The sequence below is a fragment of the Chlorocebus sabaeus genome, chromosome 8 (genome assembly GCF_047675955.1).
Source record: "Chlorocebus sabaeus isolate Y175 chromosome 8, mChlSab1.0.hap1, whole genome shotgun sequence".
Classification (NCBI taxonomy): domain Eukaryota; kingdom Metazoa; phylum Chordata; class Mammalia; order Primates; family Cercopithecidae; genus Chlorocebus; species Chlorocebus sabaeus.
In genome coordinates, this window is record NC_132911.1 from 5,230,851 (window position 1) to 5,247,297 (window position 16,447).

At 35.5% G+C, this 16,447-nt stretch overlaps 1 protein-coding gene across 2 annotated transcripts in view; it reads right to left on the reverse strand.

Annotated features, from left to right (window-relative positions):
* The window catches only part of CSMD1 (CUB and Sushi multiple domains 1), a 1,948,922-nt gene that overhangs the window by 1,360,069 nt on the left and 572,406 nt on the right, over positions 1-16,447 (reverse strand). For both annotated transcript variants that reach the window (XM_073017922.1, XM_007961594.3), the window contains exon 3: positions 2,494-2,606. In XM_073017922.1, the coding sequence (XP_072874023.1) occupies positions 2,494-2,606 (113 nt within the window). The remainder of the gene's footprint in view (positions 1-2,493; positions 2,607-16,447) is intronic.

Sequence of the window (16,447 nt, forward strand, 5' to 3'; positions counted from 1 at the left end):
ATCTTACATGTTCAGAAGATTTTTCTCCTTTCAAGACAATAAATTTCCTTTAAAAATTTATGCAGCAGTCAGGTAATACTACCAAAATTCCATGTTTTAAATTAAAAAATGAATTTATTATAATATGAAAGTTCATTTTATATCTAAATCCAGTTGCCTTTATAGGTCTTGGATTATATATCAGTATTTTATTCTATTATTTGACTCATACAAATTACTTGATGGGTCAAATAACAGAATCCTTCAGCAGTCTCTTCAAAATAAGAACTGATGGGAAAGGAGGAAATCTCAGATATCAGAAAGAGAATTTTGTGATTCTAAAGCAACTTGAGATATTTTTCTAATCATCATTGATTCTGCTTATATACATATATGAATAGGTGTATTTGCTTATGTCATGCGCTTTTAATAAATTCTCACTTTTTCCCATGACATTGCCTTGGTAAGTTACAGTTGTCTAAAGTTTATGAGTAAAGTATTTGGTACTTGCAATAAAAATTGCTATAAAAACTCTCCTCTAGATTATCTTATCTTTACTCTACTTAAGACTATAATTGACAATTTTTCTCCTAATAATACACACTCATTTTTGCAGGAGACCTTGAAGCTAACTGATAAATAGTTTTAGACACACAGATACTAAATACTGGATACAATTTCAGTTTAGCCAACAAAGCACCTTTTTAACAAGGTTTTTTTTTTTCTTTTAAAACATAGGTTTGGCTTTACTTGTAAACATCAGACTATCATATCACCATTTCAAATCGAAATATCACAAAAACATTTTCTACATAGCCACATTAAAAAATAAATACAGGTAACTTATGACCCTATTCCATTTTCTAGAACGTTTTCCAGTTGTTCTTTTGGAGTAACACAGAAATATTTTTCCAACATAGACGATCTTGCCCTATCTTCTTTATTATACCATCAGGACCACCAGTTAAGCCAACAATAGCCCAGAAATATTTGATAGAACTATTCATGTGATAATTTCTCAACAGCAAAGGAATTTTCACAACATTAATTTTGGGAACCTAGCAAGACTTCGTTTTCAACTGTCAACTTTATCAGGAGCGGAGAAAAATTGCCAAGTTTTCTAAAATGTGGAAGCATTACCTATTTTTTAAACAAATATTGTACATTAACTGGACAAAATATGCTTGGCATAGAGCAGGTATGGATTGCTTTAGAGATGCTTTTTTAATATTCTGTAAAAAATGAAATTATGTGAATTTAGGGTTTATATGCAGTGGTATCTTGATATAATCAAAACTGAAAGTTAATAACATCCATTATCTTAAAGTAGCCTATTGCTTTCCAAAGATTAACTTATTCCTTGATAGTAATGTACTTAAAGGCGATAGACCCTTTCCAACCACTGATGCTGGCTTATGCACAAATGCAGTGGCCTGAACGACGTTAGAGGCAGAATCTCCCACCATTCTCAGCATTATTCCACATGTAACTTTAAGTGAGAGGATGAGTCAGTCTATTCCTATGTCTCTGCAAAGAGAACCTTCCACCCTTTTATTTTCTGATAATTTCACTACAGCCAAACTCACTTGCACAAACCACATGTAGATTTTAACTTTCCACAAAATATGATTGTTCCCTAAAGGCAGAGTATTCCCAATAAGAATATGTAATTTGTGACTTAGCAGAGAACGACATCCAAAGTAAACAGTGTGTGTGTTGCAAATAGGAATTGGTTTATACCTCTACCCACAGATTGCTTTTTAAGTTTACAGATTCCAGAGTTTGTGTTACAGACAATAGCTCTTGCATTATACGTAAAAGACAATTTAAATTTCCATGCAAAACAGTACTAAAGTAGACACAAGTCAGCCTTTAAAGTATTAACTAGTTCAATTTATTAAAACCTAATACTTGAAGTGATAATTTCATTTTCCAAAGTTCTATCTTTGCCTTTAAAAAAAAATCCTGCCAAAAGCTATTTTAATAATGATAGCCATACCCCAAAGGCATCTCGGCACCAAATCCGAAGACATGAAAACAAATAAAATCCCTACGCCTTGCATGATCAAACAACAGTAAAGGCAAATTCTCTCTATTAAAAATTTCAGCTTTGACAACAAAAGCTCATTTAATGAAATTTCCTTTACTCAAGCACTATCAGTATAATTGTCCAACCAAAAATGTAATAAAGCTCTTCTGCATTAAAAATGAACTCTTTGCCGCATAAGAGGGCTATTCAGACTTCTCAGAACTTATTCACCACAAGTTAATAAAAAGAAAACCCAAACAAGAAAAGTTCTAGTGATAAGAAAAAAAATTGTGAACATGTTTTAGGCTGGAAAGTTTGGCGATTATAACAGTGTTATCCAATGCCACTGTATTACACCGAAGCCAAATGTCTACACCATGAAACGACCTGTGACAGCAGCGTAATTTTTCATTGTTAATCCAGAGTGGTACGTGTTAGATCATTTGGACAGTGAATGCATGTGCAAAACACAATCAATCTCCTACCTTCATATAATGCTTTAAAACCTTGGGCACTCACAGCGAAGTCTGTTGTGAACCACAGAGTGAGGATAGATCCTGTACTCACTATAGACGAGGGCAGCTGAAATCCCGATAATCTAAATGAAAAAACAAACAAACAAAAAAGACACGAACAGAGTTAAAAGTATGAATTTATCAAAAAAGCTTACTTGATGAAGTCACTGAATAACTTTAACAGTGGTATATTCACTTGAAGTATGACATTAAACACTTAGATAATCCGTACACATGGCTTTGGTTGGTAGGTTTTTGAAATTAAACATTTTCAAGTATCAGAGTTTGTTTATTTAGATAACTTTTGAGAAAATTTCTTCTTGAAAATCCTTACTTATATAATACACCGTTGTCTTAAATGCTCCTTGGTTTTGTATGGCAATAATCTACCACCAACATTTTTTTAAATTTTAATTTAAATTTTAAGTTCTGGTGTACATGTGCAATATGTGAAGGTTTATTATGCAGGTTAAGGTGTGTAATGGTGGTTTGCTGCACCTCTCAAGCCATCATGTAGGTATTAAGCCCAGCATGCATTATCTATTTTTCCTAATTCACTGTTCTTAAGTTTTTTCTAATTTAAAAAAAAAACAAAAACAAAAAAAACATGACAGGAAAAGCGTGTGCATGTGTGGTCATGAAACAATCTCTGTTTCAGCTGGATTCCAAGCAGTGCTCTTAGGGAAAGTGAGTGAGATGATCAGGATGGCAAAGGCCCAGTGCAACAGGCTGTGAGCTCTCCAGAGGGCAAATCAATCCTGACACAGCTCTGTGATCCACAATGGGACTCCCAACATAAGAATGCTAAAAATACCCACATTCTGGTAAGTAGCTTATTTTGTAATGTCATAAAATCTACAAACACCTGTGCTGTGGAGGCTGGTCTGTCCTTTTTCACCCTCCTAGGAGCCTTCCTCCCTCCCTGTCTTTTGGTTTATCACCTTTCCTATCTGGTACAATTCACAGGGATCTTCACCAACTCTCAAATTGTATTCATTTTTGTAAACTGCAGTATCCGCTGTCTGCTTTTTTTTTTTTTTAATTCAATCCCCTTAAAGACACTCATTTATTCTTTTTATTTTTTTCCCATTGGATGCCAATCCTAACCACTTCCAGATAGTCCATTCACATGAAGAAGTAAATGACTGATGAATGGAAAAAGAAACCACTGTCATACCAGCAGACAATGCTTTGTGGTTTATATGTTATGGAACACAATACAGAAGACAAGTCAGTGAAGCAAACATTGCTTTAAGAAAGAAACAAAACAGTGAGTTTAAATTCTCCTATGACTCTGTGACTGAAGACCAGCAAGAATACAGAACTCATCAACCCTACACAACAGTATTTAATCAATATTTATAGAACACTTTATCCAACAAGAACAGAGTACGCACGTATTTCAAGTGCCCATAGAACATATACCAAGATAAACCATATTTGAGGCCATAAAAACAAATCTCAATACATTTAAAATAACCAAAACCATATAGCGTCTATTCTCTGACCACACAGTGGAATCAAATTAGAAATCAGTAAGACAAAAATGAAGAGAAATATATAATTACTTGGAAAATAAACAGCACACTTCTAAATAATCCATGGATCAAAGAGGAAGTCTCAAGGAAAATAAAAATATAGATAAACTGATGAAAATATAAAATACAACATATTAAACTTTGTAAGACTCAGCTAAGTAGTGCTGAGAAGGTAATTAGTAGCAATGAAAACACAACTTAGAAAAGAGAAAAACTCCCAAATCCCTAATCCAAATTCTCATTGAAAGAACTGTAAAAGGAAAAAAAAAAAAAAAAAAAAAAAAAAAAATCAAAGGAAACAGAAGGCAAAATAAATAAATAAATAAGTACAGAAATCAATAAAATTGAAAGAAAAAATAACAAATAATGAAAAAAAGAGCCAGTTCTTTGGGAAAAAAATCATTAAAATTGACAAAGACTGACTAAATAATTGGGAGTTTCAGAAAGCACAAGTAGTCATTGTTAGTCATTAAACATCAATATTACTATGAACTCAGAAGACATCAAAAAAATAAAAAAAGTTACTACAGAAACTACATATGTAAAATTGGCAACTAAGAAAATATGGGTCACTAACTCAAAAAAATAAAAAAACTATTACAACTAACCAATGAAAAAATACATAATGTGAATTACCATATAGCTATTAAAACTTACCCCAAATAAATATCCAGTTCCAAATGTTGCTACTGGAGAATTCTACCTTTAAATAATCAATACCATTTGTATACACTTTAAAGAATTAACACTAATTGTACAGTCTCTTCCAGAAAGTGTAGAATGCTTTTCTAGTAATTTTGTGGCATTGACACTACCCTTTCCCTTATGGGCTGAATTATGCTCCTCCCACCAATTCATACATCGAAGCCCTAACCCCCAACATAACTGTATTTGGAAACAGGGCTTTACAGAGGTAGTTATAGTTAAATGATGTTGAAGAATTAGGACTCTGATCCCACAGGATTAGTGTTCGGTAAAAATAGGAAAAGAGAAGAATACCTTTCTCCCTGGACACATACTGATAAAAGACCATGTGAGCATGGAGCAGGAAGGCTGCTGTCTACAAGTCAGGAAGAGAGCCCTCACCAGCAACTGACTATTCTGGACCTTGATCTCAGACTTTCAGTCTCCAAAAGTGTGAAAAGTAAAACTGTATTTCTTAGTCCCTGTAACTTATAGTATTTTGTTATGGCGGCCTAAGTAGACTAAGACACTCTGATATCAAAATCAGATAAACACAGATAAAAGAAAAATAAAACAGTATCTCTCATGCATATAGAGGCAAAAATCCTTAACCAAATAAGAGAAAACAGAAGTAGGCAAGATAAGAATTATACACCATGATCAAATGGTGTTTATTAGAGGAATATAAGAAAGGTCCAATCTTTGAAAATTAATCAATATAATCTGCAATATTAATGGGCTAACAAAGAAAAACCACAAGATCATAGTAATCCTTGTAAAAGAAAAAAACATTTGACAACAATAATCACTGAATCATGAGAAAAGTTCTACAGTAAAATATGATTGGAGGGAATCTTCTCCAAGTTGACAAAGAATATCTCTACAAAAAAAAAAAAAAGCCTAAAGATAACATTTTACTTAGTGGTGAAAGACTGCATGCTTCTGCGTAAGACTGGGAACAAGTCAAGAAATATCTGCTTTGAACAGTTGTATTCAATATTGTGCTGGAATATCCAACAAATATGATAATACAAGAAAAGAAAATAAACGCATACGGGTCAGACAGGAATAAATAAATTTACCACTATTTGAAGATAGCATGATGACCTTTATAGAAAATGCCAAGGAATCTACAAGAAAACTTGTAGAGCTAATACTTGATATCATCACATGTGCAGGGCACACAATGAACATACAAAAATCTATAGTATTTCTGCATACTAGCAATAAACACATTAACATCAAAATGTGAAATACATAAATCACAATAGCTCAAAAAAGAAAAGTTTCTGTATAAATACAGTAAGATATGCCCAACAGTGTATACAGAAAAATACACAACACTAAGAAAAAATTCAAAGAAACGCTAAATAAATGGAGAGGTATACTATGTTAATAGATTGGAAGACTCAAGGTAAAGATATAGGTTATTTCCAAATTGATATACAGGTTTTACACAATTTATATCAAAATCCCAGCAAGAATTTTTGAAGATATAGCAAGATCTTTTTAAAATGTGTTTGAGAAGGCAAAAAAGAAAAAAACAGAATACCTTGAACAATTTTGTGAGAGAAAAATAAAGTAGGAAAAATAGTTTACCTGATTTCAAGACTTATTTTACATCTACAACAATTAAGACTATTTGGTATTGGCAGATTGGCAAAGAAATAAACCCATAGCTCAATGGATCAGAACAAAGAACCCAGAAATAGACCTAAACAAGTATCTCCAACTTGTTTTCAACAGATTCAAAAGAAATTGCATAGAATAAATCAACAAATTATGATTAAACAATTGGATTACAAATATAAATGTAAAATGTAAAGCAATTAGGCTTAGAAAAAAAAATAGGGGATGTCTTCTGAGTCTAGGGCTACACAGAGATTCTATACTTGACACCAAAATTACAATCCAGAAAAAGAAAAGTTAATAAATCAGATTTCATAAAAACTAAAAACTTTGCTCTGCAAAAGACCCTATTAAGAGGATAAACGTGTATGCTGCAGACTGGGAGAACACATGTGCAAGCCAAATATCTGACAAAAGACAAGTATCTAGAATATACAACTAACCTCAAGACTCAACAGCAAAAGACAATCTATTTAGAAAATAGACGACAAGTATAAGAGTCATGTGACCTAAAGGACATCCAGACGGCAGATAAGCACATGAATATTTTACTCTACATCAATAGACATTAGAGGAATGCAAATTAAAACCACAGAGAAATACCATCCTGGGAGGTCACCATCCGTATGGAAACCTCTCCTACCAGGTAGAGGTGGTGAGGACAGAATCGACACAATGGAGAAGTCCAGAATGGCTGAAATAAAAATAAATAATGACAACATCACATGCTGGCTAGAATGTGGAGAAAACGGATTGCTGTTGTATTGCTGGTGGAAATATAAAATGGTACAGCCATTTTCTGTAGAAAACAAAACTTCTGGAGAAGTTTGACATTTCCTTTAAAAACGAAACATGCAACTGCCATCTGATCTAACAATTGTTCTACTTTGCAGCTGCCCTAGAAATGCCCATGATTGGAAACAGTCCCTATCTTGACTGTAATACATCAATATTCGGTAGTGTAATTATTGTACAATTGTTCTTCTTCGCAGTTGCCCCAGAAATTCTCATGATAGGAAACAGTCCCTACCTTCACTGTAATACATCAATATTCTGGTAGTGTAATTATTGTACCACAGTTTTGCAAGTGGCTTCCATTGGAGAAACTGGTATACAGTACACAGAAACTCTTTGTATAATTTCTTTTAACTACATGTGAATCTATAATGATCTCAAATAATTAAATACATTGGAAAGATTGAGACTGAGAAGTACTCAAGAACATATTAAGATGAAAATAATCTAGTAACCAAAATAATGCTATTTAATAACAAAACATTAAGTTCTAAAGGTAGTTGAACAAAAACTATTGAGGATAATTTCATTTAGTAAATGCCCATCATGAAGTTTTACGTATCTATTCGCGTAAGTTTAGGTACAAAATAATGTGATAGCAGTTTAAATACAATTTCATGTCCCTTTTAATTATTAAGTTTTATAAAGAATTGTGATTATGAAGGGGTGTGGTCAAATGATATTAGTTCAGGAAGTAGGAACAAGATACTAAGGGATTTTTAAAATCAGTGTCATAGGACTACTGTTTGGAGGTTTGGGGTAATTTAATATTTACATATGTAGGTAAAATATAGGCATGTGATCTGATTTCAAATAGCTAGAATGAAATGGATTCATTCATAGTTGTGTGCAAAAAAATGGAGTCCAACATTAGTCGACAGGAATGTGGAAGGATGAGTGGATCCAATTGATCATAAAGAGCTTTCAAGAGCTAAATTTGTGATTAAATGTTAACAGCCATTTACTCCACACTGGCTGAGAGTGAGGAATCTTATAAGGAGCTGGCAAGACTCACTCCTTGGTGGCTCACACATGTGCTCCTGAGGACACTGAAGTACTTCTCTGAGGATCCTTTCCATGAGGACCCTTGCAATACATTTTATTCCTGTCTGCCTCACTTTGAGGAATCCCCTGCTTCTTACAAGCAACTGGCTTATATTCAACAAATAGTAAATTATGAAGCACGAGGCCGGGCGCAGTGGCTCAAGCCTGTAATCCCAGCACTTTGGGAGGCCGAGTCGGGCGGATCACGAGGTCAGGAGATCGAGACCATCGTGGCTAACACGGTGAAACCCCGTCTCTGCTAAAAAGAAATACAAAAAACTAGCCGGGCGCGGTGGCGGCGCCTGTAGTCCCAGCTACTCGGGAGGCTGAGGCAGGAGAATGGCGGGAACCCGGGAGGCGGAGCTTGCAGTGAGCTGAGATCCGGCCACTGCACTCCAGCCTGGGCCACAGAGCGAGACTCCATCTCAAAAAAAAAACCAAAAAAAAACAAAAACAAAAACAAAATTATGAAGCAGGAATATTTTGAAGTAAATCCCAACAATCCACACAGGTGTCTTGTAGTAGCGAGTCTTCCTTCTGTCATTCAGATTTGACGGTCCAGGGTAGTATGGGGATATCTTAGTATACATAAAGTTATTGACAAACTTTGAATATTTCAACAAAAATATGACATCTATGTTACACCCTATCGTAATTTTTTAGTGTTTTTTAAAAAATATAAGCATGCTAAAGTATCTTCATTTTATAGAGCTAGACATAGCCAAAATTAAAGACGTATACATTAAAACATTTTAAAATGTGTTTTCCAAATCTCCAAGGGAGTATGAAATTTTACTAAAGAAAAGCTGTCCATAAATAAAAGGAATTATTTTGAAATGCAAAAAAACTTATTGCCTATGGATGTGACAGACAGACTGACATTAATTTCCAAATGGCATATACAGAGGTTGGTAATCAGGAAACAGACTGCATTCTGTAAATTCAGAAGCCTTATATCTATAGTTATTGGACTAGTAGTTTTTCAGTAAAATAGCTTATTTTCTATAAGTTACTCCAAATTCTGTTGTAGAATTCATCCAAAATTAGTTGTAGGTATAAAAAGTTTTTAAAAAATTATATAGTATATAGTACATAATTTTGAAAATCCTTTTTATGTATTTTATATGTAGTATATATAGTAAACCTTTTTATATACTATATATAATATATAGTATATATAGTAAACTTATATATACTAGTTTATATATGAGATACATTGCAAACATTTTATAAAGACTATAGTATTTTATACTGTATAGTACATTTACTATACTATAGTGTAGTATTTATACACAGTATTTATGTACAGTATAGTATACTATATATTTACTATATAATACAGTAATAGTGATATTTTGTTATTCATATTTTATAGTAATATTTTATTATATAATATAGTAATATTTTATATTACTATATACCATATATTTTATTATACTATATAGTAATATAGTAATATTTTATATTACCATACAATAAAAATATGATTTTATTATATAGTATAGTAATATAGTACATAGTATTACATAATACATAGTATACTATATTATGCACTATATTATAGCAGAATTTAGAAGTGGGAAGGGGTATTAGTACCAGATGTCAGGTGTTACAGCTTTTTGTTTTGTATAGAAGATAAATTATGATTAGAAATATTCGGTCACTGAATAAGATTTGCCTGGTCTAGGGATGGAGACAATTTGGACAGCAAGAAGTGATCAGTGATCATGTCCCCGCGAGAACTGTTGTGGACAGAACAGCCCCAGAGAGCTTGGGAGATCTAAGAGCACAGGTGGCTGTGGCTCCTGGGAGGTCACCATCCTTATGGAAAGCCTCTCCTACCAGGTAGAGGTGGTGAGGACAGAATTGACACAATGGAGAAGTCCAGATGGATGTGCAGGGACCATCTAACAATTCCTGAGTCCAAGAGAGGCACACATAGTGCCCTGCATGGTCCTCAGTACAAGAGATCACTTGAGTTACGTGGCCTCGGTGAGCAGGTCTTGGTGCTGGTGACAAAATACTGGATGCAATGAGTTACATGTCAAACTGCGTCAGGACACGGCAGAGGGTGATCTGGAACCAGGCACTTTCTCAACCCCTAGTACCTTGGGGCCATGTAACTCTCTTGGACTTAGATACCAACCAGGGAAGATGGAATCAAGCAGGCAAGGTTCAGAAAAGATTGAATCAAATACATACACACACACACACACTGAATCACATGAGTATATATACATTTTACCAGATTAAAATTTCTGCCATCATTTGGAGAGACACCCAAAGTAAAAATTATTGTAAACCCCATGTAATAATCACATTATTTTTATACCTTAACTTTGGTCTCAGTAAACAGTACCTATTACATTTGTTTATTTTTCTGTTCTCTTCAGCATATCACTAATTTGAAACCATTAATATAAAGTATACAAATCTCTCAATATAAACTTCAATTACAGATTTTTATCACAATGTATAACCCATACAAATATACACATGTTTAAGCTACTGTATAATTCTTTTTCTTAAAACCTTGTTGAATTTTAAACTCAGGGATCGCTACTTAATATAATGTCTCTAGGGCACAGACGGCCCTGTATTTAAGGCACTTTAAAGGAGTTTCAAATGTTTTTCTGACTCCTCGCTGTGACACTTGATTGGCCCAGTAGTAAAGATATTCCAACTAGCTACTGTACTTGAAGCCTTTCACTGCTATTGTTAAGACATTAAGGTTAAATGTCTTGTTTTGTATCAGACAGTCAAGAGTGAATGTGATCTGTCTCTGATGTCTGCTTTCCTCCTCTCCAAAGCACCCATCACATCTATTTGAGTCTGGCTTCACTTAAAAGAAAAAGCAAATCCATGTTCACTTGTACTGCATCCACTGAACCACACATTCTAAACACAAGACAACTAGGAGAGTATCAACCTGATGCAAAGAAAATCAGGACTGCTTGTAGCAAGACAGCTACCTCACATCTAAGGAGTCGCAGCATCTTTCTCTATCATCTGATGCCTACTACAGATTAACAGTCAGTCTAGGTAGCTTGTTATCTTCTTTGTAAGCAGCCGTTCAATAGGAATACCTAAATGATTTGCTAGTGCAATATGGAAATGGTTTTTCACATTAATTTCTTGAAGAAAAAGTCTGCATGCCTGGTATGTGTGTATATTTCTCTACATGACAGAGTAAGTATAGACACAGAAATATGTAAACATGTATTTTCCAATAATAAACTTGCAACTTTCCTCATGACACTTTCAGTAATACTAGATGTGTTCGAGTTCCTTCAGGAAATACAAAAACGACAGAACTTTTAGGGCTTATTAAAATAATTGATAATGATATATTAATAATCCAGGGTTCATTTAAAATTTGGTTATTTTATGTATTTTTAATTTATTTTTTTGAGACATAGTCTAGCTCTGTCGCCCAGGCTGGAGTGCAGTGGCCTGATCTCGGCTCACTGCAACCTCCACTTACCAGGTTCAAGGATTCTCCTGCCTCAGCCTCCTGAGTAGCTGGGACTACATGTACCACCACCATGCCCAGCTCATTGTTGTATTTTTAGTAGAGATGGGGTTTCACCATTTGGCCAGGCTGGTATCAAACTCCTGACTTCAGGTGATCCACCTGCCTCATCCTCCCAAAGTGCTAGGAATATAGGCATGAGCCACTGCACCTGGCCTTATTTTGTTTATGTATTTTTTAATGAGTTGTACATATTTACAGTGTACAACACAATGTCCCACTGTATATGTACATCATAAAATGATTACTACTGGCAAGTTTTTTCTATGAAGACTTATATATTATATACACACACACACACACACATATATATAATTGGATAGAATTCTAAAAGGATCATGCCTGTCTTCACGAGTGGTTATATTTTAAAAACACCATGAGATTTCAATAGCCCTATCACTTCTTGTTGAAGAGAATACTGTAATTTCTTTTAATTTTGGTTTCATTGCTCTTCAAGAGCTTTACATGTGTATATGTGTATATAGAAATACACACATATTTTATAGACACACATCTACATATACAAAATACATTGGACAAAGAAAAAGCATTGTCCTTTCACACCAAAATGTTTTGTAAACAGTGGCTCGGTTTGGTTCTTTGGCAATTCCTTCTGTCATTTGGGAAACAGATTAGCTTATACAATTTGTAAAATTCAAGCTGGATCAGAAAATTGCAAAAGCATAAGACTCATTATGGAAGGACTTGGTACATACTGATTTAGGAGGCAAAGAAAGTGAAAGTTTAGAGACTAGACCAGAGAGAGGAACAAATGCACAGAGGAGGGCCCTTCATGCTGGGTACCCCAAGAGTTAGACCCCAATATCCCAAAGGAACAGGAGCTCCATGAGGGCAGAAGTGGGTCCCCTGTAACCCACAGCCCTATGCTGAGATTCTAGAATGCCTGGAGCATGGAAGTGCTCCAGCTGTATTTGTTGAAGTATCCCAGCAATCCCCTCCCAGCAGAGCCAGGGTCTCATTGGCTCAGAAAGAACTCCACGCCCATTCAGTGAAGTTCTATGGAATGAGGGAATCCTCTCCTACGTTTTTGGCCAAGACTTGGGGATGGAATCAGTGGTCACCCATCAGGGAATGAAAAAGACAAGAGATCAAGGGGAGAATCCATTCGAAGCTGCACTGCAAGATGAGGTCTCCTTAACTGCCCTCCCACTGAACCGAAATCGACCGCCTGAGTTTTCAGGATGAACCAGGAAGTATAAATGCAGAAACAAAAAATTCATTTTTAAATCTCAGAAGTGAGGTTTATAAATAAAGCTAACTGTGTGGATTCCACAAAGCAAATCTATGTTAGAATCTGTCCTATGTGTGCTTTCCTAAGCGAGGGGCCACCTTTATCTCAGGAGTTTGGCCCCGGGTTTCTCAGGCCATGAAGACCAGCTTGGAGAAGAAATGTTCTAAAATCACATCTTACGTTTCGGTGCTGAAAAAGTATTACAATTAAACCGCTGCATATTGCTTTAACTGATAGTTTTCCTTCCTAAGAGGCTTACGTCATTAAAGGCTTATCAGTTTATTCAAATACATCATTGTTTACCTCATGGTTATGACAGAGTCTACCTTCTCTCGAGACCCTGAGAGGAATTTCATTTGGTCATGGTGATTTAATATACATGGCATATCATAGTTTGCACTAAATAGAAATTTCCTTCTAAGAAATTTCACTCTCTGCTAAACACTACTCTCTAATAAAAGTTCCTTTGGGGAAGAAAATAAATTTTCCCCAAATTGCATTCTACACAAGTTTGTCAAGAATTAATTTCACTGATCCTTTTTTTTTTTTTTTTTTTTTTTTTTTTTTTAAATCAACGCACCAAATTATTTTGGGCAAGTTATTTTTTAATTACAGTGTCTGTAATAGACTATTGGAAACAAAAATCTAAACAGATTTTACCCCCAAGAATGAAATAGCATCCACATGACGTATATTTAAGACAATAAAAACCATTTATAAATGACATTAAAACAGTAACAGCGGTTTTCCTTTCAATTGTCATTGTAAATACTTTACTCCAGTGTTTTCCCCTCCACTCTTACGCCTTCTGTGTGATCAGCACCAGCTTCTACTGAATGAGGATCCATAAATTATCTCAAGAGTGCAAAATTCATTCGTAGAATTTTTATGTCAAGATGCTTTTCAATCTTTTCTCTCTCAGATATGCCACTTTTCTATGGAAAGACTTTGGATAAGACCTGCGCTTCTTCAGAATAACTCACGGAGTTTCCATTTTATTTTCTCCTCTGATCATTAGTATTAATATATTTAATCTTAAACAGACCGCATGGCTGTGGAAAAAGAGGTAAAGCTCTGATTTTCTGACAGGCAAGGGAGAGGAGTAGGTAGCCACCCCTAGAGTTTATTCCAGGTCTGTTTTCATTATCTCAACATTAAAAAACATACTGAAATGGCTCAAAGATGTTAATATGCAGATTTATTTCATCATATCTTACAAAATATATCTTACATTGTGATTTTCTTTTCTTTTTATTTTTATTTTATTTTATTTTGAGACGGCGTCTCGCTCTGTCATCCAGGCTGGATAGCAGTGGCCGGATCTCAGCTCACTGCAAGCTCCACCCCCCGGGTTCCCGCCATTCTCCTGCCTCAGCCTCCCGAGTTGCTGGGACTATAGGCGCCGCCACCGAGCGCGGCTAGTTTTTTTTTTTTTTTTTTTTTTTTGTATTTTTTAGTAAGGACGGGGTTTCACCGTGTTAGCCAGGATGGTCTCTATCTCCTGACCTCGTGATCCACCCGTCTCGGCCTCCCAAAGTGCTGGGATGACAGGCTTGAGCCACCGCACCCGGCCACACTGTGATTTTCTTAATGGTGAACCTAACGTCTATAAAAGTGAAACCAGTAGTTGGGAGGAATTCACTGCACTTAGAACAGTACGCATAAACTCAGACTGAAGTAGAAACAAGGTGAGAGAGCCAGTGAGCACACACTTCCAAGAGGAGGACAGAGAGAGAAGAAAGGAGACCGACCCAGTAGAGACCGATTGCTACTCAATTACACTTTACAACACCTGACCATGATAATCTACACCCGCCCCAGCCCCATTTCAAAACTCTGCTCTGAAGCTATCACTTGTCTGGCAAAAACAAACAAACAAAAAACAGAGGCTAACTGGAAAGGAGGAAAACATACAGGAATGAAACAAAAGAATCCTAAATCCTGACAATAGAATTAAGACAATGGAATCAATTGTTCTAACAATTTTGAAACCAAACTTCTTCCGTAACCTGGCATGTATTAGAAATGTAGTAAATGCTTAATAAGTTGGTGACATACACATCCAAGAAAAGGTACTAGGAAATGTGGGCCTACTATTTCCTTAGTGGAATAAAATTTATTATATACACTATTAAAATATTTGAATGATATGTAACAATTGGGTAAATGGGAATTACTTCAAATAAACACAGTATTGTTTTAAAAGACACAGCAATAATCTACATTTATGCACTTCATTATATTTGTCAATGTATTCTCAAAAGGCCTGCAAACATGTGTAAAGAGCTTTGGTAGAGCTCACGGACTAAAAGAGAGAGACAGGATCAGAATACTGAAATATTGGCTATTGAGTTAAAAAAAAAGGTGATTATATAAAATAAATCCTTGCTAAAGTATACATGGATTACAAAAACATGATTGGCAATTATATTGGGAAGTTTGAAAAAGTAAAATTTGAATTTAAAAATTTTGTCAAATGGGTTATGAGAAAACAGTAAACTCACACAGGAACTTAACTGTTTTCCAGTTGTACTGATTTGTCAGGCAAGAGCCCAGAGACCAGATGGCTTAAGTAACTTATTCAAAAGGCTGCTTATAGAATCCCCTTTCCTGGCTATGAACTTAGTGATTATCCTACAGCAAGGCAGTTTTCACGTTGTGTTGATTTGCTAGATTTGAGGTTGGTGAAAAGAAATGGACTAATGCAACAAAAACTCAAGCATCAGCTACTCCCCTGGAGTGTCTACTAACTGCTGGTCAATGCTCTGAGTGTGAAAACGCCATATTCTCACAACATCCATAAAATAACCTTATGACTTAAAGACAGGCAGTAAAGCTCACTCCTTTTCCAGGCGAGGAAATGAAGCCTCAGAGATCCTTAATAACTTCCCTAAGGCCATGCAGGTGGAGAGCACTAGAGGCAAGATTCAAACCCTGCTGTGTCTCTCCCCAGAACCTGTGCTTTTAACTCCTGGAAGCCCACAGGAGATTTCAAACCAGGGCCATAGAGGAAAAAAAAAATACATGAAGCCAAGCAGTAATTTTGGCTATTGATGAAAGACCAGCCAACACTTTAGATTTCTTTAGCACTTTGTTGGATACCAAGGGTCTCCAATGCCGAGCCACAGAATGGAGCTGCCCGTCGAGGGGTGAGCAGCAGAAGCCAGAGATGCTGTGTTGTTTTTACAGCTGCTCCCCATGGCTCACGTTACCATCTGAGCTCCACCTCCTGTCAGATCAGTAGAGGCATTAGATTCACACAGGAGCATAAACACTGTTGTGAACTACCTACATGAGGGATCCAGGTTGCACGCTCGTTATGACAATCCAATATCTGATCATCTGTCACTGTCTCCCATCACCCTCAGATGGGACTGACCAGTTGCAGAAAAACAAGCTCAGAGCTCCCACTGATTCTACGTTATGGTGAGTTGTGTAACTATTTCATTG